The following is a 24746-nucleotide window of genomic DNA, read 5'->3' on the forward strand; positions in this document are numbered from 1 at the left end:
TCTTTGTAGGTGTGTCAGATACCAGGCCATGAAAAGCAATATCTCAGCTCAAAGTCACCGGCCAAGCCAGTGCTGGACATTGCTAATATCCTCCCATAAATATGCATGTCTCAGGAATCGGTCATCTTCCATGCCTGAGATCCAATTGCTGTTTCACTGAGAATTCTGAATAGCCATGAGTCATCCTTTCAGAACAATGTCGTTTATTACCAATTTACATCTTAATTGGGTTCCTTTTGTCTTGAGATCATTATATTAGGAACATTTAACAGTGAATTTCCTGGGAAACCGGCAAAGCGGATGAATGCAGGTTACTTTGGAATTAACACGCACATGCACACACACCCAATTCCCCCAGAAAGAACATAATTTTTTTTGAAGTGGAAGTTTCTTCTGACAGCCTCGCCGCTTTGCCGCGACCCAACTTTGCTGCGACTGTTGAGTGCTTTATTAAACGAGGGTATGTTTCTTGTCTCCTGCCATGATTGGATTTCAAAGCCATCTCTCAGGTGACATTTTTCTCATTTATTTCCCCCTCCCCCAGCTCCCTCTGCTCTTGCTAGAGAGAGATTTTGGTCAAAACTCGTGGCGAAGTCACCTTCATTCTGTTTTGAAAAAACGGAAGGCCTCTGATAGAGCTCCTCTTCAGCTCTGCAAATTGATCTCGATGAAACGTATATGGCCGGGCCCAGCTCTAACAAGAGCATTAATTTCACTTCGGAAGGGTTGGAATTGACTAGTAAATGAAAAGGGTTGTAGGGGTTTTTTTGCCATTGGGCTTTCGCAAGCTGCCAACCTTCCCTGAGAGTGAGTAGAATGGAACTGGCAACTGCATCATTAAGGTACATCGAAGCCCTTGGATTCTTAAAAGCTTGTTTCATTAATGCCGCGCCGAGAAATTCTCCTGTGTTTTTTAAAAAACAACAACACACCCCATCAATTGGTAAGAAAAGACATGGATCATAAAATCTAAGAGCTGGAAGGGTTCCCAAGCCCTCTGAAATTCAGGAAATCCTGCCCCCAGCCGGACCTGGGTGGGCTCAAACCATCAGCCTTCTGACCCATTGCACCACCACTGCAGTCACTCTTTTCTAAGAGTGGAAGAGAATTTTGGTGACGTTCCCAAGACATGGGCTCCCTCCCTCCCCTGCCATTACTTTCAAGATGGTAGAGAATTTGTATGAGTGTCTTTTTTATTACATAAATCAGGAACAGTTAAGGTGGTGCCCTCCGTATGTTGTTAGACTATAACTCTTTCTTTATTTTATTTTATATCTATATTATAAGCTTCCTTGATATATATATACTTTTGAAATGGAACTGGTATCCTTACAGATGCCACATGACACCAGTTCCACGTTCATAAGAAATCAATATTTTAGTTTGGCAGCACCTACACCTACACCTGAAGGCAGACCTGTTTAGGGAAGTTTTTAATGATTAGCTTGTTGTTGTTGTTCTTGTTGTTGTTCTTCTTGTTGTTGTTGTTGTGTTGGGAGCCACCCAGAGTAGCTGGGGAAACCCAGCTAGATGGGTGGGGTATAAAATTATTATTATTATTATTATTATTATTATTATTATTATTATTATTATTAGACTTTGGAACTCCCTGCCTACTGACATCAGGCAGACTCCTTCCCTGTATAGTGGTACCTCGGGTTACAGACGCTTCAGGTTACAGATGCCTCAGGTTACAGACTCTGCTAACCCAGAAGTAGTACCTCAGGTTAAGAACTTTACCTCAGGATGAGAACAGAAATGGCGTGGTGGCGGTGCAGCAGCAGCAGGAGGCCCCATTAGCTAAAGTGGTATCTCAGGTTAAGAACAGTTTCAGGTTAAGAACGGACCTCCAGAACGAATTAAGTTCTTAACCCGAGGTACCACTGTACTCTTTTTGGCACCTGCTAAAAACATTTTTCTTTAGGCAAGCCCCTTAGAGGCTGCCCAGTTGGGAACACGGCCCATGGGGTGTGCAACATTCTTCTCCCAACCCTACATTGGCTAGCAAAAGGAGACAGCAAGTTCTATTGCAAAGCCCATCCAGCAAACCCAAAAGATTCCCCTGCCCTGTTCCGTTCATTAACCAAAATATATATTGGGCAAATTAATCAGGAGCCTTTCTCTGCTAATACATTTAGAGCGAAAAACTTGCATTTATTAATCTGTCACGTATGTGCGTATACACAAATTAATCAGGAGCTTCCTCTGCAAATACATCAGGAGCTAGAAATGTGCATATATTAATCTGTTGCGTGTGTGCATATACACAGATTAATCTCTGCAAATCAGTTACCAACATTATTAGCCGAAAAAGAAAAAAAATGAGCCTGCTTCAGAGGGTATGTTTTCTTGGCAGGTTTATTTAAACGTTCTGAAACCAGAAAATATTTTGCAAGTCACAAAAATGTGACGCTTTGGAAGCAGGTGAGTCAGTTTGGTTATGATGATGATGAAGATGGATGCAGGTGAATCTTCTGAAGTCACTTGGAGGGGCAGAAGGGCAAAAGCTAGAGTGAAGGCAACAATAGGTATACCTGACCCCTTAAAAGGTGGGACAGTCAAGCAACTGAACTAGCTCAGCCGTGGCCCAGTCACCTGCCGTTTTATTTTCCAGTGATGGATAAGCAAAACAGCAAAGGGCGGGTGGGGGAGAGAAATGACCAGGAACATTGGCCAGACCACTCTGCTACTATATATATGTAAAACTCTCTCCTGGTTTTTAAAGCAAAGCTGGCAGCGAGACAGATGGCTGCCAGTGACTCATCTCAGTGCTCCATTTTCAGATCCTGTGCACAGCCCAGCCGCACAGATGCTTCATCCCGTTCCCGTTTGCCAGATCCACTTGGCGTTTGTGTGTGTGTGTGTGTGTGTGTGTGTGTGTGTGTGTGTGAAGATATCGAAATTAAACCGGCATAAATCCATCAGCCTCCGGGCCTCTTTGACTAGCGGCATAAATCCCGCGGAAACTGATTGAGCGAGACAATTGAGAGCGTCTTAAATCTGGCTCGTAAAAATGAATGCCATTAAACTAGGAAAGACGGATGGCGAAGGAGAGGCGATTGACTTTGAGCGGAGGGAGGTGGCAGCGGGCTGCTGTCGAGGGGATCCAGGTATGTGGATCCCAGTGTATCGTTCTGTATGGTTCTTGCAGGGGCTGTTCAGAATATATAAGCCCCTCTTTTGCAGATTTGTGTATCTGCGCATGCTGGCCACACGACCCGGAAAAGCCGTCTGTGGACAAACACAGGCTCCTTCGGCCTGAAAGCGGAAATGAGTGCCGCACCCCATACAGTGGTACCTCGGGTTACAGACGCTTCAGGTTACAGATGCTTCAGGTTACAGATTCCGCTAACCCAGAAGTAGTACCTCGGGTTAAGAACTTTGCTTCAGGATGAGAACAGAAATTGTGTGGCGGTGGTGCGGTGGCAGTGGGAGGCCCCATTAGCTAAAGTGATTAAGAACGGTTTCAGGTTAAGAACGGGCCTCCAGAACAAATTAAGTTCTTAACCCGAGGTACCACTGTATAGTGGTACCTCGGGTTACATACGCTTCAGGTTACATATGCTTCAGGTTACAGACTCTGCTAACCCAGAAATAGTACCTCGGGTTGAGAACTTTGCTTCAGGATGAGAACAGAAATTGTGCAGCGGCGGTACAATGGCAGCAGGAGGCCCCATTAGCTAAAGTGGTACCTCAGGTTAAGAACGGTTTCAGGTTAAGAACGGACCTCCAGAGCAAATTAAGTTAATAACCCGAGGTACCACTGTAGTTGAATTCGATTGGACTTAACCTTCCAGGGGTCCTTTCCCTTTCCCAGAGCTGACTCTTAATGGTGTGTCCTGGTGGTCTTGCTCTGATTTTCCCTTTCCAAGATACTTTCCCCCAGGCCATGGCAGAGCCATAGCTGGGGGGGGGGGGGGCGGCTATCCAGCTTTTTGTCCCAGGTGAAGCCTCCAGAGGGGTACCATTGATGCTCCCAGCCTGTGTGTGTACACAAATGCTTGTGGGTCTTTGACCTGGGTGAAGTAAAGCCTAGTTTTGCCTCTTGTCAGGGATAGGGAACATCAGGAATGTGGCCCTCTTGGGCTCTCTGTCAGGCCCTTTGGACTCTCCCCAGACACGCCCCCTCCTTGAGTATTGATTCCATGGTTGGGATGAACTCTGATGTTACCTTTTGCTTGCCTGGATGAGGGCTAGAGAGGGGTTTGTTAAGAAATTGACCTGCTGTACAAAGGTAACAATTCAATGTGTTCCTCTGACCCCTCTTGCCTCTTCTCTGGCCCCACTTACCGCTCCCATGTGGGTCCCAGATGGTTGCACAAGGAAATGCAATGTCTGGAGCAACAGGGCCACGGAATTGTGGATATCACTTTGTAGGGAAAGCCTCACATTTTGCAGTGCCCCACAAAGTGAGTCATTGATAACATGAAACACAAAATGCTGCCAGGGTGGGGGGGGGGTAGGGAATAAACCCCTGCAAAACTTTGGCACAGGTTTGGAGAGGACCCCAGATTTTGGTGTTGATGCTTAATGGGCCCATGAGATGTCAATCAGCCAGCAGTCTGGTTGAAGAGGAGTGTTTTCCAGCTGGCACCTAAAGATATGTAATGAAGCCACTGCAGAAAAGGCCCCTTCCATAGCTGTCAACATTTCCCTTTTTTAAAGGGAAATTCCCTTATTCTGAATAGGATTCCTCGCAAGAAAAGGGAAAAGTTGACAGCTATGGCCCCTTCTCGTGTTGCCACCCTCAAGATCTCTAGTGGAGAAGGCACATGAATAAGGGCATCACAGGATTATTGTAGATTCTGGGTCAGTTTATATGGGGAGAGGCAGTCCTTGAGGTATTGCGGCCTTGAGCTGTTTAAGAATTTATAAGTCAAAACCAACACTTTGAATCAGGCCCAGAAACTAATTGGTAGCCACGCCAGTCGGACCAGGATTGGTGCAATATGCTCAATTGCCCCGATAAGCAATCTGGCTGCCAAATTCTTCACCAGCTGAAGTTTCCGAACCGATATGTAGGAAGCCCTACATATCACTAGGACGTCTTGCACACCATGCATTTAATGCACAGCTTCTTGCCCAAAGAATTCTGGGAATGGTAGTTTACCCCCACAGAACTACAATTCCCAGCACCCTTACAAGTGACCATTCCTAATATTCTTTGGGGAGGGCAGAAATATGTGCAGCCTGGGCATGGCGTCTTCTCCCAACCTCTGACAAGTTTCCATTCCCAGAGCATGAATCTCCCCGCCATTAAGGAAACTCTGGGCCATTTAATGAGCAATCTCTCAAACAAAGGAGAGGTTGCCAGACACTATATTGCATTACTTCCCCACCCCCTGCTAGTAGTTTATGTGACATTTGTCCAGCAGATCAGTCTCTCAGGCCTGGGAACAACCTGTTCAGCTGCGGTATGTGGAATCCAGTTTGTTGATTATGCCAAGGCAATGAGTGGCCTGGTTTTGAAAGCTCCCTTGCTGTGAACTTCAGAGACTCTCGCCTTCTGTCCTTGAGCGCCTTAGTTTTCTCTTCTCTAAAATGGGTCCATAATGTTAAAGGGCGTTCTGCACCACCAAACTCGGTCTGCCGTTATACAGCCCTCACCTGCCTGCCTTCTTGCTTGCATTCAGTCAGTCGAGGGGGCGGCCCTGGTTCTTGGCTTCCTCCTCTATAGTCTCAGTGTATGATTTAACAGGGAGGCAGATAGAGGACAAAACTAGAACTAGTTGAATCTGCCTGTCATTGACCAGTCCCAATGGGCACCACCCACCACTGCCCAGAACACCTTGATTCCATCATCCTTGTTGACTTTCCGTAGATTTCGCTTTGCAAGGTCCAGAAATGCAACCATATCACTCTGTAGTAGGGATGTTGGAGAATTGTATCCGAAATGGAAATTGTTGCAGTGTGCACGTTCAGCTGAGGTCAGGAACAGAAATGATGCAAGCAAATACGAGCGCTATTTGCTTTTAATTGCTCCCCCCCCCCCACCGCAGTTCGCAAAGGTTACATAAATATTCACATTGTTTTCTGCATTGCTTTCGGCGTTTCACTTCCATAGAAATGCATTGTTGTTAATTACACAACTGATGGTGCTAGCTTCAGTGGAAGCAGGTTTCAGAAGAAGCTGAAATGTAGTGGAAGAGAAGCGGTGCTGTTTGCAATGCACACAGCAAAGGACGGCGATCACTGCCTGGAGCAAATCGACTTATCCTGTCTTGTCATAGGGATAATGTTTACGTTCTGATGCTTGCACCTTGTTTTGTTCTGTAGTGTGCTGGGATCACCTTTTTTTGCTGAGCAGTTGTCCTCGCAGTAGGTTTTGAATGGTTCCCATCTTCCAGCCTCTGACACCAAGCAGGGAAGGGGTGGCACAGATTTCTCTACAATTCTGTGATTCTGTGTTTCCGTTGCAGAAGGATTTAAGGCTGTGTATGCAACTCTTCTCCCTCTTTCCAATGTTCAGGTTGTGGGTGCCAATAATCTACAGTAGTGTAGATAATTCACAAATGCAAATTCAGAAGTGCAGAGTCCCTTTGTGATAGTCACAGCCACGCCCTCTTGCAGCCACACCCCTTCTAAAATAATTGTATAATCTTAGAAGGTTGCATAATCTGATAAACAACAACAATAATTATGGCGGTATCGCAACAATCAATGCAGATCTCCGCATGTTGCCTTTCAGCTAGATCTATTTTCCCTTTTTAACATAAATTGATTTTTTTATTGAGATTTTCTCAGACAATTAAGGAATAGATACTAACAAACACAACAAATCTTGACTGTAGTACTTGGACTAAGTTCACTGTCGAGATCTACTCTATTCTGGGCACGTTCACGGGTGAATGATTTTGGAGTGTTGTAATACCTTATTTCAAAGTGACTGAAGTTATGTTTTTCTTGAAGTTTCATTGTGCGTAACAGCTTTCAGACCGTTCTCTCAACACTGAAGCACCTTGTTTTCAGTGTTCCTAAATGCTTAGCTGTAGAGTGTACAGAACAACTCCTCCTCTGTATTCTTCCTGTGTACCTTCTTAAGCATGACCCCAGGAGCCAATCCTCAGTAGCTGACTCATCTCCTTTCACACTGATTGGCTCTGATCAGCACCCAAGGTGCATGCATTCAGTTGGAGGCTGAGATAGTTGACCTTAGAAGGTCTCTTTCCATATCTGTGAATCTGTCTAAATAAGCCACAGTGCTGTAAAACCTTTTCTAGGGACAACCAAAATGTCATGAGCAAGCTTTTCAAAACTCATCAGGCAAGATGTTGAACAGGGAGAGGAAAGTGGGGGTAGAGTAAGAAATGATGACTTAATTCCAAGCCTGCAGTTCTTAAGACGGAATGCAGGAGGCAACCTGCAATGCAGACCTAATTGGATTAATCTCGCTGCGTGCGAGACAGATATTCAGCGAGACTTCAAGACAGCTAGGATAAAAAAGAAAAGCAATAACAATTGTCACTCGTACGCATTTCTGATTCTACCAGACAAAAGAAAAGGCAATAGCAATCGTCATTCATACACATTCCTGATTCCTGAGCAGAAAAACCACAAAACAATAATATCACCATCCATACACCTTCCAGATTCCACCCAGACACAAACAAAATCCTGTGCCACCTAGTGGTGAAATTAAACAATGACATTATCCACAGGAAGCCAAAGTGGGTGGAATTGCCAGGTCCATTGTAGGCACATACCATCAGATTCCACAGGCTAACTCAGCGGCAGCAGGATTAGCACCACCATAAGAACATCAGAGGAGCTGGCTGGATCAGGCCAGTGGCCCATCTGGTCCAGTATCCTCTTCTCACAGTGGCCACTCCACTCCTGTAGTTTCCATCAACTGGAAACATTGCTGTCTCCAACCACAGAGGCAGAGCCTAGAGTAGCCATGAATAGCCTTGCCCTCCATGAATTTATCCAGTCTGCTATAAAGCCTTGGGTGGGCAGAATTCTGACAGCCACCTACAGGTTCCATCCCCAATGGCCTCTCCAGCTAGGGCTGGGAGAGTCTCCCCAACTAAAATCCCAGAGAGTCACTGCCAGTCAGTGTAGGCACTAGACTAGACTAGGCAGCTTCCTGTGTTCCAAACTGACACATCAAGTTTTTCACTGCTCGGTCCTTGTTTTGCCTCCTGCTCCAGCCCCTTTTACAGTGTTGCAGTTCTTTCTGGAAGCTGTCAGCAGGTTTTTATGGGTGTGGGTGAACTCCTGGCTGCTTCCTCTTTCATATGTAAATAGAGGCATCACCATCAAAGCAGTCAGATGGCTGTCTTTCTCCCTTTCAGGCTTCGTTTTTTGCATACTCAAGGTGTTCACAGTATTGTTCTAACGGGTTATTCAGTTACGTCTTCCATATGTCATCTAGCCAATGACCAGACCTGCCCCAGGTGGACAGGGTAGCCCAGGGGTCAGCAACCTTTTTCAGCCGTGGGCCGGTTCACCGTCCCTCAGACCATGTGGGGGGCCGGACTATATTTTGGGGGGGAAAAATGAACGAATTCCTATGCCCCACAAAGAACCCAGAGATGCATTTGAAATAAAAGCACACATTCTACCCATGTCAAAACATCAGGCAGGCCCCACAAATAACCCAGAGGTGCATTTTAAATAAAAATACACATTCTACCCATGTAAAAACACGCTGATTCCCAGACTGTCCGCGGGCCAGATTAAGAAGGCGATTGGGCCGCATCCGGCCCCTGGGCCTTAGGTTGCCTACCCCTGGGGTAGCCAGTTCAGCTGAAGAAAGTCCTTTGTTGTTGTTGTTGTTGTTTAGTCATTTAGTCGTGTCCAACTCTTCATGACCCCATGGACCAGAGCACGCCAGGCACTTCTGTCTTCTACTGCCTCCTGCAGTTTGATCAAACTCATGCTGATAGCTTCGAGAACACTATCCAACCATCTCGTCCTCTGTCGTCCCCATCTCCTTCTGCCCTCCATCTTTCCCAACATCAGGGTCTTTTCCAGGGAGTCTTCTCTTCTCATGAGGTGGCCAAAGTATTGGAGCCTCAGCTTCAGGATCTGTCCTTCCAGTGAGCACTCAGGGCTGATTTCCTTAAGAATGGATCGGTTTGATCTTCTTGCAGTCCATGGGACTCTCAAGAGTCTCATCCAGCACCATAATTCAGCAGCATCAATTCTTCGGCATTCAGCCTTCTTTATGGTCCTGCTTGCCCCCAAACCACTGGAAACAAGAAGAATAGCAGCTCAGTTGGCAGAGCACCTTTGTTTACATGATGGAATGGTCCCTGTTTCCATCCCTGGCACCTCCAGGTGAGGGTGGGAGAGACCCTTGTTTGAAACCCTGGAGAGCTGCTGACAGTAGAGGTGACTAGCAGCCATTGATAGCCTTATTCCCCATGGTTTTGTCTAATCCCTCTTCTGTAGCCACACAAGGAAGTTACTGCCTCCTGCGGGCGTGAGTTCCATATACGATGCAGGAATAACTTTCTTTTGTCTCTCCTGAATCTTCCAACACTCAGTTTTGCTTCATGGTCCTGGGTTCTGTGAGGGGTCTGGAGAACTTCCCTCTGTTCACTTTCTCCATCCTGCCTAGGGGAAGGATGAGCGATCTAAGAATCACCTTTAGAAACTGGGCAACGCTTTCCTGAAACAATGTTAAGGGGAGATAGAATCTTTCAAAGTAATGTGGGATTTTGTTCTGCTTTTGCAAATCATCTATTTTGTGCCAGCTCTTTTACCTTGATGATGTGCTTTTCTTTCTTCTTTCTAAAAGAATGCAATAAATTCGTACTTAGCCAAACTAGTCATTAATTTAACTCTTGGCATTAGCAACCAGCAGCTGCCAAATCAGACTGGTTTTGGGTTTTTTTTAATGCACTTAAAGCTACGTTCCTGTAACTTGACCTGACATGGTTGGCAAAGTCAGGGTTAGCTCCCTGTTTCTGAATGGCACAATTCAACCACAGTTATGAAAGCTATTTACTGGAACTCAGGTGTTTGCGTGTTGCTGCTGTTGTTTTTCAATAATGAGATTCTTGTATTATGGCAGAAGGAGAGGAGAAAGAAAATTCCCATCTGCTTTCTCCAACTTGCACATAATTTTACGACTGCAGACATTGTGCCCTTATACAGTATCAAAAATTGACCTCTAGTTTTTGTGCCTTATGTACATTCTTAATTCCATTGTTGTCCCCTTGCTTGATGCATTCACTTTTTTGAGGGGGGTGTCGCAGCTGGAAATCACATGGTCTTGACCCTGCTTACCACACACTGAGAGAATTAGGCTTGCAGGCAATGTATTTTTTTTTGTATGCAGGCCCCCACATACTAGAATAAATATGACTTAACTTCAAGCAAGGCAGGAAACAAACTGCCTCTACAGAAAGAGGAGGAACTCACATCTGGAAAGGTGGTGTTTTCTGCCTCTTCAAGAGAGCGAAGGTAGACAACACCCGCCTGAGGGCACCCTAGTTGCCCCCTCAGGACCACTGTTCTGGTGGGTACCAATGGGATTAATAATAACCATAGAATCGTAGAGTTGGAAGGGACCATGAGGGTCATCTGGCCCAACTCTCCTGCAATTAAGTACCTTCTGGTACTTCTGAAAGTTCTTCTTTGTGTGGCACATAGTTAAACTATGAAACTTGTTTCCATTGGAGGCAGTGATGGCCACCAACCTGAATTGTCTATCAAAAACTTCACTCTTGTGGTTTATCACCACAACAGCTACTCACTTTGGGTTTTAGTAAATGGATTTTAGCTAAGGAAAAATAGGGATTTTGGTGCAGTTTTCAAACTGCCTTCACAGTCAGTTTTGGGTTTGGGAAACCCATTCCTTCACAAACAGTCTAATTTGTCAGCACCTAATGATATCAAGCGTCAGAACAACTTGGCTGCAATAAGGAAATTTTGGCCATGGTATGACTGTTTTCCACCTACCCATTTTGACTCTCTGGCACCCTATCTGCATAACCTAGCAATTCTAAAATATAGATGCGCTTTTACTCTTGCAAGATTGAATGTATTGCCCTCGGCTGTACTTGAGGGACGATTCCAACAGATTCCACACAAAAAACGCTTCTGTCCCTGTGGAGATGACAGTACCAAATCAGTGGCGCGTGCCCTTCTGGCTTGCACTCTTTATAAAGACTTGAGGAATGAGATTATCACCCCTCTTTTATCGTCCATTCTGGGTCACCCAACCACTGCCACAGTGTCCTTTCTCTTGGCAGATCAAAATGAGCAGGTGACAGCAAAGTCTGCAAGGTTTTTAGCTGGGGCAGTCAGAATAAGATCCACTATTTGACTATTGATTCAAAACCCTATATTTTATTTTATATATTTTATATAATTGACTTTTTATTTCTATTCTTTGTATATCGTATTGTTGTTTTATTGCTATGGTCGATGGCTGGCACAAATAAAGGTTCATTCATTCATTCACCCTGAAACAGGACCCGAGCACAAGAGCCCTCTTCCCTCCTGTGGTTTTCAGCAACTGGTATTCAGAAGCATTTCTGACTGTGAAGGCAGAGCCAAACCATCGTGGATAATAGTCACTGATAGCCTTGGCCCTCTATGAATTTGTCCAGTCCTCTTTTAAAGTCATCTAGGTGGCTTAGTGTGAGTTTAACTATGCATTGCGTTAAGAAAGTTCTCTCTTTTATCTGCCCTGAATCTTCCAATATTCAGCTTCAGTGTATATCCGCTGGTTCCAGCACTGTGGGAGAGTCTCAATGATGTCCCTTCTCATTCTTGAGGTCCTGAGGATAGAACCTAATGCAGTTGTACCTTGGAGGTCAAACGAAATCCGTTCCGGAAGTCCGTTCAACTTCCAAAACCAAAGCGCGGCTTCTGATTGGCTGCAGGAAGCTCCTGCAGCCAATTGGAAGCCACGGAAGCCCCGCTGGACGTTTGGCTTCCAAAAATAGTTCATAAACTGGAACACTCACTTTTGGGCTTGCAGCGTTCGGGAGCCAAGAACCAAGCTGTTCGAAAAGCAAGGTACAACTGTAAAGGATTCTTGTTGCTGAACTAGTCATGCAAGTGTCTTTGTAAGACAAAAATGGCCTTAACTGACCACTTAAGTGTCCTCATCAGCATCCCAAAAGAATGAGTCAGGTTGCAAGAGCTACCACTAAGTGATGGGGCCCTCCAGGTGGGGGCCTTTCCTCCACCCTCCCTCACCTGGCCCGCTAGGTAGGAGAACAAAAACCATTGGGGTACAGCTGAGCTGAGCTGCAAGCAAGCTGGAAGCTGGAGGCACAGAGACCTGCTTGCTCTGTGCTCGATCCAAAACTGTGCTGAATGAAAAAGCAAGATCTGTTGGGGTTATTAATGCCGTGAGCCTCTCCATCTTATGCTCAGGTTGTACTTATGCGTAAATGAAACCATATGTCCTAAAGGCAACATAGTCCCTGCTGACCTTTATTCCAAGGAAAATGAACCTGGAACCCCTGGAGGTTCTTGCTGCTTGGTGTGTGATGATATGAATTTGGGAGCAGGGAGAAAACTCATCTCCGGAAGTGGGACATTAGTACTGTTCCAATGATTGGCAGAAAATGTACAAAGCTGGGAAGCTGGATCATTCTGTGCCCTGGATGGCAGCGAGAGCTCTTCCTTGGGGCTCTGCCCTGGGAGATTTTATTTTTATTTTTTTTATTTTGCTTGGCTGGAAAAGCTTGCGAGGCTCTGATCTCCCTCCTGACATCTCTGCGGAAGGAGGGAGCGAGGGGGAATTTATTGGCAAGCTGACATGTGATGGTTTCTAATGGGGTTGCGTGTCTGGCAAAACAACCTAATGACCGCGGTGTTGACAAGCAGGCTTCTTGATTTGCGGCTGCCTCCCCTCCTAGTCTCCCGCCCCCTTGCGGGCTTTCTTTTTAAGATGGAGCCGCTGGTGGCTGATACCTGCCAGCCCATTAACGGCAGCCCCTGTCAAGGCTAGAAGGCAGGAGGGGGAGACCAAGGAGGCAGGGGAGCTGTTTCTGGAGGGGGAATCTTGTGAGAAATTGGTATACCTCCCTCGTGATAGGTAATGGTGGAGAGAGATGCAGGAGTGAGTTTGCAAGGGAAATTTAGCCCAGAGGAGAAAAGTAGGCCTAAGCAAGAAAACAAGGAGAACTTTGGGAACTGGCTTACCTTGAGTCAGTCTGGTCCCCCTCTATCCTTTCCCGGTCGCCTTCAGTTGGGCTCCCTCCCTCCCAATTGTCTGATTAGTTAGTTAATGTCTGGGAACTGCTGTGTTAAGTGCTAAATATCCTTGCTGTCTACCTAGTGCTGATAGCAGGGTTTCCCACCTTGGCCGGTCAGGAACCTTTGCCCTCTCTCTGTGTGCAGGTGCAAAAACCGAGTCCGGTTTATACTGAAAATAAAATAGCTGCACCAAATGAAGGAAACATTGAAGCTGGCATACAAAGCGCTTCCTATAATTTTCAAGGAAAATGTACCCCAGGCTTCGTCAACCTCGGCCCTCCAGATGTTTTAAGACTACAGTTCCCATCATCCCTGAGCACTGGTTCTGCTAGCTAGGGATCATGGGAGCTGTGGGCCACGAACATCTGGAGGGCCAAGGTTGAGGATGCCTGATGTACCCGATCCGCTTTAAATTATCAAATTGCAATGCTTCAGCAGCCAGCCATTTTTTAAGGAAATGCATGGAATGTTTGTTCCTTTGTTGTAAATGGAGCCTTACACTGTCTGCTCAGAAGTAATTTTCGCTGTATTCAATGGAGCTTACTCCCAGGTAACTGCTTAAAGACTGCACAGTCTTATACTGAAACTCTAGCCATTTTAAATCAAAACTAAGCCCTACCGAGTTCAGTAGGATTTACTCTCTGTTACGTTCCTGGTCATTCTCACAGTTTATATTATTATTATTATTATTATTATTATTATTATTATTATTACTATTACCACCACCCACCTTTTCCCCTGACAGGGACTACTTAAGGCAGCTTACAGCTAGAACTTTATTTCATTTATCTGTTGAATGTGTCGTACATGATCCCTTCCCTCATACCTATTTTCTTTACAACAATCCTGCAAGGTTGGTTAGGCTGAGAGATTGCAATTGGCTCAAGGTGACAGGCGTTCAGGTGCATATGATGCATGTGTGTGGTGAGATCAAATGCGGGAGAAACTTCCTGATGCAGAATAGAAGGTCCCACTTTTCATCTGAGAAGTGTTGGGAGGGTATTCTTACCCAGGTATAGTCTCCCTTTGCGGCATTTTGTAATTTCTGAGTTGATTGACAGATATACCGTCTGAGCGTAGATGGAGGCACAACTCCACCCAGTTGCTTGCTGGAGATGTTGATCACTGGATCAAATGATTGTTGAGTACTGTAGATTAAATAGTTTTGATTGGATTTTGAAGAAATGTACAATTAATTGCTCCTGTTTTGAATGTTGTTGTGTTACTATATTCTGTAGCGCAGTGATGGCCAAACTTGGCCCTCCAGCTGTTTTTGGATTACAACTTCCATCGTCCCTAGCTAACAGGACCAGTGGTCAGGGATTATGGGAATTGTTGTTCCAAAACAGCTGGAGGGCCAAGTTTGGCCATCACTGTAGCAGGTCCTGCAAACCGCTATTATGAATGATGTCGTTTACAGGGTAGCGGGCACTGGGGGTGAGTTTATGGAACCAGGGGGACAGACACCTGAAACGTTGGGGAAACACTGGCTTAAGCACTCCCGCAGGCAGCCAAATCCAACATCCTGCACCAGATCTTTAGAGAAGGAGGCAGCCACCAGCCCAAATTTGCAGATTCCAAAATCTCTGCCTCCATCGCTTTCTCTGCAGCTCAATGTGGCTCAAACTACAGTTTGCTTTGGTAGATTGCAACATCCTAGACAGGGACGGAGAACTTGTCCACCACCACCACTAGTTTTGGGGTATTTCCAAAGCTCCCTGGAAAGAGGGATTGATTGTTAAACCACTTTGTAGCTCTGTGAAGGGAACAAGGCTCTCCTAACAACCCTCAGCATCTCAGCTGCCATGATTTTTCAGGTGGGAAGCGTTTAAAGCAGTAACATGCCACTTTAAACAGATATGGCTTCTTCCTCTTTTTCCTCTCTTTTCCAGAAAAGAGATCTGCCATCCTTTTTCTTTTTTCTTTTTGGAAAAGAGAGACAGAGGGGGAAAAGAAGAAGCCATGACTATTTAGAGTGATATGATACTGCTTTAAATGTATACCTGCCAAGTGCCCCGGAAAAGCGGGACATTCCGTTTTTGTCTCGTGAGATCTCAGTGGCCATTTTGGGTGCCGCTCTCATGCTGTGCTCTCACCCTGGAGATAACACTTTTTGGGAGCTGCGATCTTGCCCTCCCAAAAGTGCTTTGGGGGGGGCACGAGCACAGTGCAGGTCACGTGACTCGCCCGGAGAGCATTCCGGAAGACGTACGTCCTGCTTTTTGCATCAGAAAGAGTTGGAAGGTATTTAAATGTGCAGTGCAGACAGAGCCTGACAGAAATATTCTTTGTGATTCCAAGTGGTTCGGGTTTAGTCTTCATTTCCACTGTGGCTCCAACCCTGTTTCCATTTAGAGGAAAGCAACTTTATTACCGGGCTTTCTCCTTGCTTTTTAACCCACATTGCCAAGCCTGTTCCAAGAGGATGGCTGATGAATAGGGGCTATCACTGACTGCTTCTTTTCCCCCAGCATCTAATACCTGAGTCAGCTGCCTCACTCTGCCTAACAGCAGGGCCTGTTTACACCAAGGCCATTCATTCCCCACCCCTCAGTTCAAAACATGAGTGAAGATTGAACCCATTTCACAGACGGAAAGACTGAGGCTGAGAGTTCTCTTCCACCTCGGTCAACTGAGAGTGCAGGGATGGATGCGGGAACTGAATTCCTTCCACACAGAGATGCAGATTTGTGTTTCCCCCATCTTTTCTCTCTTTCACCCAGAGCTGCGAAAAGAGCTTTTGAGCCTCTTCTCTCTCCTAAATGTCATGACAAATCCAATTCTGCAAATCTGCACCATTTGACAACTTCAATGGCTTTGCCCGTCCGCCCACTTTCGAGGCTTCTCCCTCCACCCCCCCTCAAAATAAAATCCCTTTTTTATTATTTATAATGAGCTGGCAGAATCAATGAAATCAGTGACAGCTGCAAAGATGTTACACTTCATTGTTTCTGTTGTCATTCACTTTGGCGGGATCTTTAGAAGAGAAGGATCAGAGAAGAGGATTGACTCCCAGGAAGCGTCAAAAGGCGGGGGTGGGGGAGAATTGTAAATCCACCTGCTGCTAAGCTCACCACACACAGCTCAGAGCCCCCACCCCACCCTGAAGTGGGGAACTACATCTTCTATCAACCTCAGCAAGGGAGAACCTTGGGGTCTTAAATTTCAGCCTGTTTCCCTGTAGCTTCTCTTTTCGCAGTGAGGGAACTGCCAGAAGGTCCTCGGAGCTGGACCTCAGTGTTTGGGCTGAACGATGGGGGTGGAGATGCTCCTTCAGGTATACTGGGCCGAGGCCTTTAGGGCTTTAAAGGTCAGCACCAACACTTTGAATTGTGCTCGGAAACATACAGGGAGACAATGTAGATCATTTAGGACCGGTGTTCTATGGTCCTGGCGGCCAAGTCCCCAGCTGAGCTGCTACATTCTGCATTGGTTGTAGTTTTCGAGTGACCTTCAAAGGAAGCCCCACACAGAGAGCCTTGCAGTAGTCTAAGCAGGAGATAACCACATCTGAAGCTTGCAGATATTTAACAGAGCCAGTTCTTTGTTCTATCCAGCGTGATACCTTTATTTTTTTAAACACACACACATAGCTTTATTGCAGTCCATAGACCGAAAAATACACAGTACAGTCAAACCTCGTGTACAACATAATATATGCCAACAGTTATTATGGTGTAAGATTGGCCTTGCTAGCCTGTCTTTAGCCTGTACATACCAATTTCTGATTTCTACAACCTCCAAAATGAATTTTGCTACAGCCAGTGTAACAGCATCAACCTTATCCTCAAGGACAGTGGTGGCCAAACTTGGCCCTCTGGTTGTTTTTGGACTACAACTCCCATCATCCCTAGCTAGCAGGACCAGTGGTCATGGATGCTGGGAATTGTAGTCCCAAAACAGCTGGAGGGCCACGTTTGGCCAACGCTGCTCAAGGAGAACCTTGACATGGAAAGAGTCATCAATTTCAGGTTGTTCTGTTGATATTGGGTTGATTTGATGCCGTCTGGCCTGTTTATACAGACTGCAGTGTAACAAAATGTGTTTCGTACATTCAACATCCTGAGAACGTGGGCACAGCCCATCTTGGTATGGGACACCAGCCAATCTTCCCTTATTGTTCTTTTCTTTCCCTCCTCCCTTTCCTGCTTTGTAGGTAAGAAAGATGTAAAGCAGACCTCCAACCCAAGTCCCCAGCAGTGTGTTCAGCAAGCCCCATATTTTCAGCCGGGCAATGCCTGGCTCTGCTCACACGTTCCATAGAGGTCTGCTCGCTTCGTTGTATTCCAAGGCTGGGGGACCCGGTGCTACATCAGAACTGACGTCCAGCAACTAATGTCTTGCAGAGGCATTCTGGTCATTCGAGGTCTGGAGAATCGGGAACCTTCAGGTGAATAGAGGAACCGCCTTCCCTTCCCCTCTCCCTCCAGAGGCTGCTAGCCAGCCAGGACAGGACCTGCGTGCACCGCCAGCTCCCCATTCAGAGAAGACCCGAGGACTACAATGGAAGAGAATGTGTTCAGTGTACAGCAGATTCAGCCCAATGTCATTTCCGTGAAACTCTTCAAGCGCAAGGTTGGGGGTCTCGGGTTCCTGGTGAAGGAGCGTGTCAGCAAGCCACCGGTGATCATCTCTGACCTGATCCGAGGAGGGGCAGCTGAGCAAAGTGGCCTTATCCAGACCGGGGACATCATCCTCGCCGTGAATGGGCGCCCCCTGGTGGACATGAACTATGACACCGCTCTGGAGGTCCTGAGGAGCATCGCCTCCGAAACCCACGTCGTCCTCATCTTGAGAGGCCCAGAGGGCTTCACCACTCACCTGGAGACGACCTTCACAGGGGACGGGACGCCCAAGACCGTCCGAGTCACCAGGCCCCTGTGCGCCACCTCCCCGTCCGTGGTTGACCTCCCGGCCGGCCTTGGGATCCACACCAAAGATCAGCGGCAAGGAGGTGACCATACAATGGGGGGCTCTGTCAGCTCTCGGTGCACCCGGGAGAACGGGCAGGGGGATGAGTCCCTGGTGCACGTCAACGGGGTGATCGCTGGGTCCGTCCCCAGGGACTCTCTGAAAGGGAGCGGGGACGTTTCTGACCGTTGCCTCAACGGCAGCGTCGAGAACAGCGAACTGTTGAAAGAGATCGAGCCGGTCTTGGACCTCCTGAAGAGCAACAGCAAGGAGCTCAATGGAGATGCGCAGCCCAGGATGGTCACAAGAGACGCGGAGGTCCAGGTGGATGGGTAGGTCCCTTGGCTGTGCACGTCTGGTGATGTGATATGCAGAGAGCCATTATGGTGTAATGGTTAGAGTGGTGGGCTAGGGCCTGGGAGACCAGGGTTCGAATCCCCACTCAGCCATGAAGCTCACTGGGTGACCTTGGAGATCTCTCAGCCTAACAACCTACCTCACAGGGTTGTTGTGGTGATGAAATTGGGAGGTGGAGAAACATGTACACCGCACCTTGAAGAAAAGGTGGTATATAATATAATAAATAAATGTGTCTGTAGGACTTGGTTCCTCAGAAAGAAGCACTGAGAGCAGAAATGATAAGGGCTATCAACCATTTTATTCGTTTTTTAAATTCTTATTTATAATTATTTATTAATGTGTCTATATCTATATCTATATCTGGCCTTTCTTCCAAGGAGGTCAAGTTTATTTTTCCCTCTCTCCATTTTATCTTCACAACAACCCTGTGAGGTAGGCCACTTTTAGGCTAAGTGACAGTAAGTTGCCAAATTTGCTTCATGGCTGAGTTGGGATTTGAACGCTGGTCTCCCTGAGTTGATTTTTAAATATATATATGTATTAGAAAAGCTGTTTTGTAACTTATGGATTTAAGCTGAGTTTTATCGGAATTAATCATTTCCCTTCTTATTTGAGATTCTTATATCCGGCCCTACATCCGGTTTGGAGCTCAGGGCAAATAGCTAAATGACGAGACAAAACAGTGCATTTTAAAGAAAAATTGTCACTGCCGATATCAATGCATTTTTACTAAACGGCTTTCAAGTTTTTAAATCTGAAATGTGGGGTGCTAATATGGCCAATAAATAAAGCAGAGGTGCTTCAGGGGGCCCCTCCAGACTGGGGGGGGGCTTTTTGCTGGTGTAATGTGCAACATGCCATTGACCCAATAGTAGTGCGCTGGATTTATACTGGACTGTCCACACATCATTCTGCCTCATTGGTACGTTACTCAGGTTATGTCTCATGAATGCAAGGCAGAGTATACTGGAGAGAATGCAACCAGACTGGTACAACATTCAACACCTGGTGGTTTTACTGTGCCAGGGACTGGACTGAGGAGGAATGGTGGGGACCGCTGCCTCCCTCTTCCTGAACCTTCCTGAGAAGATGAAGGCAGTCTTGATTTGCAGCGGTGGTTTGAGGAAGGTCACAGGTGAACAGAAGAGTTGAGAGGTGATGGGAGAAGAGAAGGGGGAGACAGAGACAGATCAGCCAGCTGACACCTGATCACTGGAAAGCATTCCTGATCCCCCTTCTCCCAGAACCCGGCCTGCATTGAAAGTGCAAGAGCAAAAGACTCATAGACGATTAACCCCTGATGGCCACCGTAAAGGGAATTGGCGTTGCTAGGAAGTGGGGGAGGAGAGCAGCCCAGTTGGAGCAACGCCATTATTCAGGTGGCTGCACCCTCCATATCTCTCAGTGAATCTTGAATAAATACAGTGGTACCTCTGGTTGCGAACAGGATCTGTTCCAGAGCCCCGTTCGCAAAACACATGAGCAGAACACAGCCCGCGTCTGTGCGTGCGCAGGTCGCGATTCGCCGCTTCTGCGCATGCGCATGATGTCATTTTGAGCATCTGCGCATGCACGAGTGGCAAAACCCGGAAGTAACCCTTTCCAGTACTTCCGGGTCGCCGCGGGACGCAACCTGAAAAGACGTACAGTGGTACCTCGGGTTACATACGCTTCAGGTTACATATGCTTAAGGTTACAGACTCCGCTAACCCAAAAATAGTGCTTCAGGTTAAGAACTTTGCTTCAGGATGAGAACAGAAATCGTGCTCCGGCGGCGTGGCGGCAACAGGAGACCCCATTAGCTAAAGTGGTGCTAAAGAACAGTTTCAGGTTAAGAACGGACCTCCAGATTGAATTAAGTACTTAACCTGAGGTACCACTGTAACCTGAACCGAACGTAACAAGAGGTATGACTGTACATTGGTGAGAATACCTTGTTTTTCTGTTTCTGGCATCCAGTCGTGAGGGAGGGCGACCGGATTCCCAAGTCCGACTTGCTGCATGGTTCAGGAATGGTGGGTCTGGGTGTTTCAGGAGACTACACTAATAATAGTAACAGTAGTAATGATAATGATAATGATAATGATGATAAAGATAATGCCCCGCCCATCTGGCTGGGTTGCCCCAGCCACTCTGGGCAGCTTCCAGCACATAATGAAAACATAATAAAACGTCAAACATTGCAAACTTCCCGATACACGGCTGCCTTCAGGTGTCTTCTCAGGGTTGTGTAGTTCTTTGTCTCCTTGACATCTGACAGGAGGGCGTTCCACAGGAAGGGTGCCACCACCAACATGGTGATAAAGATTGCCTGTCCTGACCCTGCTTCTCTCAATATTTGCAGAAAACTCGAATGTACAAAGACCTGGATTTGGGCTGGCTACCTCTAACAAGGCAGCAGCTACCATCGCTAGAAGGACTCCACATAGTTCTCATGGGATGATGGTGCCAAGTCTGGTCTCTTGAGGTAGCTGAAAGTGAGGGGTGAAAGCAGGAGGGACAAGTTTGTAGTCTGTGAGACCCCTTCTTGCGCTGTGTGCTTTTCCATAAATGCTTTTGGTTAGATTTGTTTCTGAGACGCCTGCCCAGCTAAGCAGCCATTGCTAAATTGATGCATTTAGTATGTTTGTGAGTTTTCCCTGCTAACATGCGGCAATTGGTTGGGCACTGTATTATGGTTATGTTAAAGCTCTTTTGCATACTTATCATGGGCATAGTCAGGATTTGGGGGGGGCAAGGGACAGGACAACCACCTGTCACCATCCTCTGTCTGGCTCTGTCTAGCAGATTTGGAATGGCATTTCTCAACTACAGTTGTTTTAAATTGCTTTCTTTTGACCCCCAAGCGCTCAGAAAAAATCTGCCAAAATCTTCAGACATCTGAAAACTAAGAAGTTAAAAAATAATAATAAAAGAACATCAGGGAGTACCTTTCATGCAGTTAACAAGCATATTTTGCAAAATTACAATGAGCACATGTTTTTTCAGCTTATTTTTTTTAAAAAAATCAAAACTAAAACAAGTTTCTTGGATTTGCTGAAAACCTTTCACAACATCATCCGAGTGACCTCAGTGAGCATTTCGATTTCAAATATTCCAATTATTTCTACTTTTAGTTAATTTTTTTAAATTGACTTGATTTGGGGGGGGGTCAGCTGCCCCCTGTATTGTATGATGTTGTGATGTCATGGATTTTTTATATAAATATATAAGGTAGGTAAGGAGCCCTGCAGGATCAGGCCAAAGACCCATTGAGTCCAGCATCCTGTTCTCACAGTGCCCAACCAGATCCCCAAACAGGGAAACCTGCAAGCTTGAATCCCACAGGGCGGTAAACTGACCTGGGATAGCTCAGATTGTAGAGCACGAGACTCTTAATCTCAGGGTTGTGGGTTTGATCCCCACATTGGGCAAAAGATTCCTGCATTGCAGGGGGTTGAACTAGATGACCCTCATGGTCCCTTCCAACTCTACAATTCTATGAAACTTTCAAGATGCCCCTCTGGCTTCTGCATAATAGTTGCAGGATCATGCTCCTGAATAGCTACACCTTCTGCTTTGCATCTTCCCTTTCTCTGCAGCACTCTATATTTTCTTTGCTGAAGCATGAAAAGGGTTTGTAGTTTAGGGATAGTGACTTCCCTCTGTTTGCTGGCTCTCTCTTTAAAAAAAACACACACACACACACACACACACACACACACACACACACAACTGTCATTAAAGCAACCATCAGCAAATGGTGCCAATTAATTAATGCTTGCAGCCCTAGTTTCATGGAATTAAAACTAAGTCATCACTTTGACATACCTGAGCGTTCACTGAATTCATTCATTCATAGTTTTTTTTTAGTATTTGCCCCAACTTGCTAAGATTGTCTCAGGTGCCTGTCTCAGAAAAAAAAACCCCACTAAAAAAAGCTGACAGGTTTGGCTTCATGTCATCTTCCTTCCCCTCTCCCCCCGCCCCCCACCTTTCATTGTCGTCTTTTCTCCATAACTGAACAGCAAGAAGGAAGTGATCAAAGCTGCTAGGATCGTAATCCCCTCCACACTTCATTCTGGATAAGCAAAGCCACTGAGACTGGATGCAAAGTCCTGGTAATGACTGTGGGCGGTGCTCTCATTCTGCATCCCACCTCCAGACAGGATTGGGAAGAAGAGAGCGACTTTGAGGGGTGGTCATCGGACCATCGGAAGCCAAATATTCGGCTAGGTATGGGCAGGGCTATTGGGATGCGGGTGGCACTGTGGTCTAAACCACAGAGCCTAGGGCTTGTCGATCAGAAGGTTGGCGGTTCAAATCCCCTCGACGGGGTGAGCTCCCATTGTTCGGTCCCAGCTCCTGCCAACCTAGCAGTTCAAAAGCACACCAGTGCAAGTAGATAAATAGGTACCACTCTGGCGGGATGGCAAATGGTGTTTCCATGCGCTGCTCTGGTTCGCCAGAAGCGGCTTAGTCATGCTGGCCACATGACCCGGAAGCTGTCTGCGGACAAACGCCGGCTCCCTCGGCCAGTAAAGTGAGATGAGCGCCGCAACCCAAGAGTCGTTTGTGACTGGACTTAACTGTCAGGGGTCCCTTTACCTTTATGGACAGGGCTGGGCATAACTGGGGTAGCTCAGCCGGTAGATCTTGAGACTCCTAATCTCAGGCTCCTGGGTTCGAATCCTACGTTCCTGCATTCTAGGGGTTTGGACTGCTAGATGACCCTTCCAGCTGTACAGTTCTATGATTCTATGTGCTTTAAAAATACAGAAGTGTTACAATTCTGCACCACAGTAAACCCAGATTTGGTGACAGAGGGAAGCCACTATCTATGATACGTATAAATTCTGCAAATATGCAAATTGTTGCTTGCTTTTTGCATAGGGTATCCTGCAGGGTTTGTGGCATTGCATCCAGCAGTTTGCACCACTTCTTGTCAGAACAGAAACTTTTACAAGGTCCTGAAAAAGAAAAGGGGTTCAGCGGTTAAACCATCTGCCTTGCATGCAGCAATTCCCAAGTTTGATCTCAGCTGGCATTTCCAGCTTGGGCTGGGAAGGACTCCTGTAGGAAACCCTGGAAAGTTGCTGCCAGCCAGTGTCGACAGTGCTGAGTTAGATGGACCAGCCTTTTTCCACTAAGGAGCTAGAGGTGGCGTGCCTGGTTTTCCCCTCCCCATTTCATCCTCACAACAACCCTTTGAAGTAGGCTCAGCTGAGAGACAATGACTGGCCTCCAAGGTCACTCATTCCCTGTGGGGATTTGAACCTTGATCTCCCAGTTCCTAGTCTGACCGTCTAACCCCATTGTTCCCAATGCGGGGCACACGCCCCAGAGGGGAGCAATTTGATTTTTAAGGGGGGCAATTTGGAAGCTCGTTGAGACCAAGTTAATGGCCTTTTAGGCTTCCTCCATGTGAACAGGAGTTCACTTTTTGAATAATAAGAATTATATGCCATGGGGAGGGGGTGTACATCAGGATTTTAGAGATGCTTAGTTGGGGCATGGCCAGTGAGAGGTTGGGAACCACTGGTCTAACCACTCTGCCACATTGGCTCTCTCCTGTGGGGCAGAATTATGACCACATCCCCCAAAGGTCAAGCCTTGTGAGCAAAGACTCCATCTTCATCAAGTAGGTTGCCTACCCCCTACTCTCTCTGTGGATAGGCAGTGGGGTGGGATCCTGATGCAAAAAAAGACTCTTCTGTTAGCATCTAACCAGGGTGCAAATTCCAATGCTCCCTAGACAGCACGGGAGATGCTAAGACTTCTTCCCCACCCATGAGAGGTTGGATGGCCATCTGCCATGGATGCTTTAACTGAGATTGCTCCATTGCAAGGGGGTTGGACTAGATGTTCCTTGGGGTCCCTTCCAGCTCTACGATTCTGTGATTCTATGAGAGGCATTGGGGAGGCATTCGATCTCCTCCCAGCTCCTGGGTAAAAATAGAGCATGGCTCATTCAGTGCCCAGTAACCTTGTTCTATTTTTCCCCCTTGCCTAAAGATGGCTGTCACGTCGTATATCCAGCTCCCAACGATGCCATCTAGATAGACTTCTGCAGCGAACTCCTTACAACCATTCGGAAGCATTTATTTACATATAGGAAGGGACATTGCTTGGCAGCAGAGCCCACGCATTGCACAGAGGAGATCCTGGGTTCAGCCTCTGGCATCTCCCCGGGTAGGAAAAGCAATCAAGCTGCAAGCTTCCTTTAAGAGCAGTATGATTTCCCCAGACGCTATGGGGTGGCCAGTGGAGGCTAGGCCATTTGGGCAAATTGGAGCATTGCCCCACTGACCTCAGCCTGCCCTCAGCCA

At 46.7% G+C, this 24746-nt stretch overlaps 2 protein-coding genes across 6 annotated transcripts in view; both read left to right on the top strand.

Annotated features, from left to right (window-relative positions):
• The window catches only part of WSB2 (WD repeat and SOCS box containing 2), a 349668-nt gene extending 347754 nt beyond the window's left edge, over positions 1-1914 (top strand). The window contains exon 10 of the mRNA XM_083590371.1: positions 1675-1914. The gene's annotated coding sequence lies outside the window, so the exon portion shown is untranslated. The remainder of the gene's footprint in view (positions 1-1674) is intronic.
• Positions 1-24746, top strand: part of NOS1 (nitric oxide synthase 1) — a gene marked incomplete at its 3' end in the record, with an annotated part of 182931 nt that overhangs the window by 87693 nt on the left and 70492 nt on the right. For all 5 annotated transcript variants that reach the window (XM_083589715.1, XM_083589716.1, XM_083589717.1 and 2 more), the window contains exon 2: positions 17324-18410. In XM_083589715.1, the coding sequence (XP_083445841.1) occupies positions 17671-18410 (740 nt within the window). In that variant the 5' untranslated portion in view covers positions 17324-17670. The remainder of the gene's footprint in view (positions 1-17323; positions 18411-24746) is intronic.

The sequence above is a fragment of the Podarcis filfolensis genome (assembly GCF_964270895.1).
Source record: "Podarcis filfolensis genome assembly, chromosome: 16".
NCBI classification, from domain to species: domain Eukaryota; kingdom Metazoa; phylum Chordata; class Lepidosauria; order Squamata; family Lacertidae; genus Podarcis; species Podarcis filfolensis.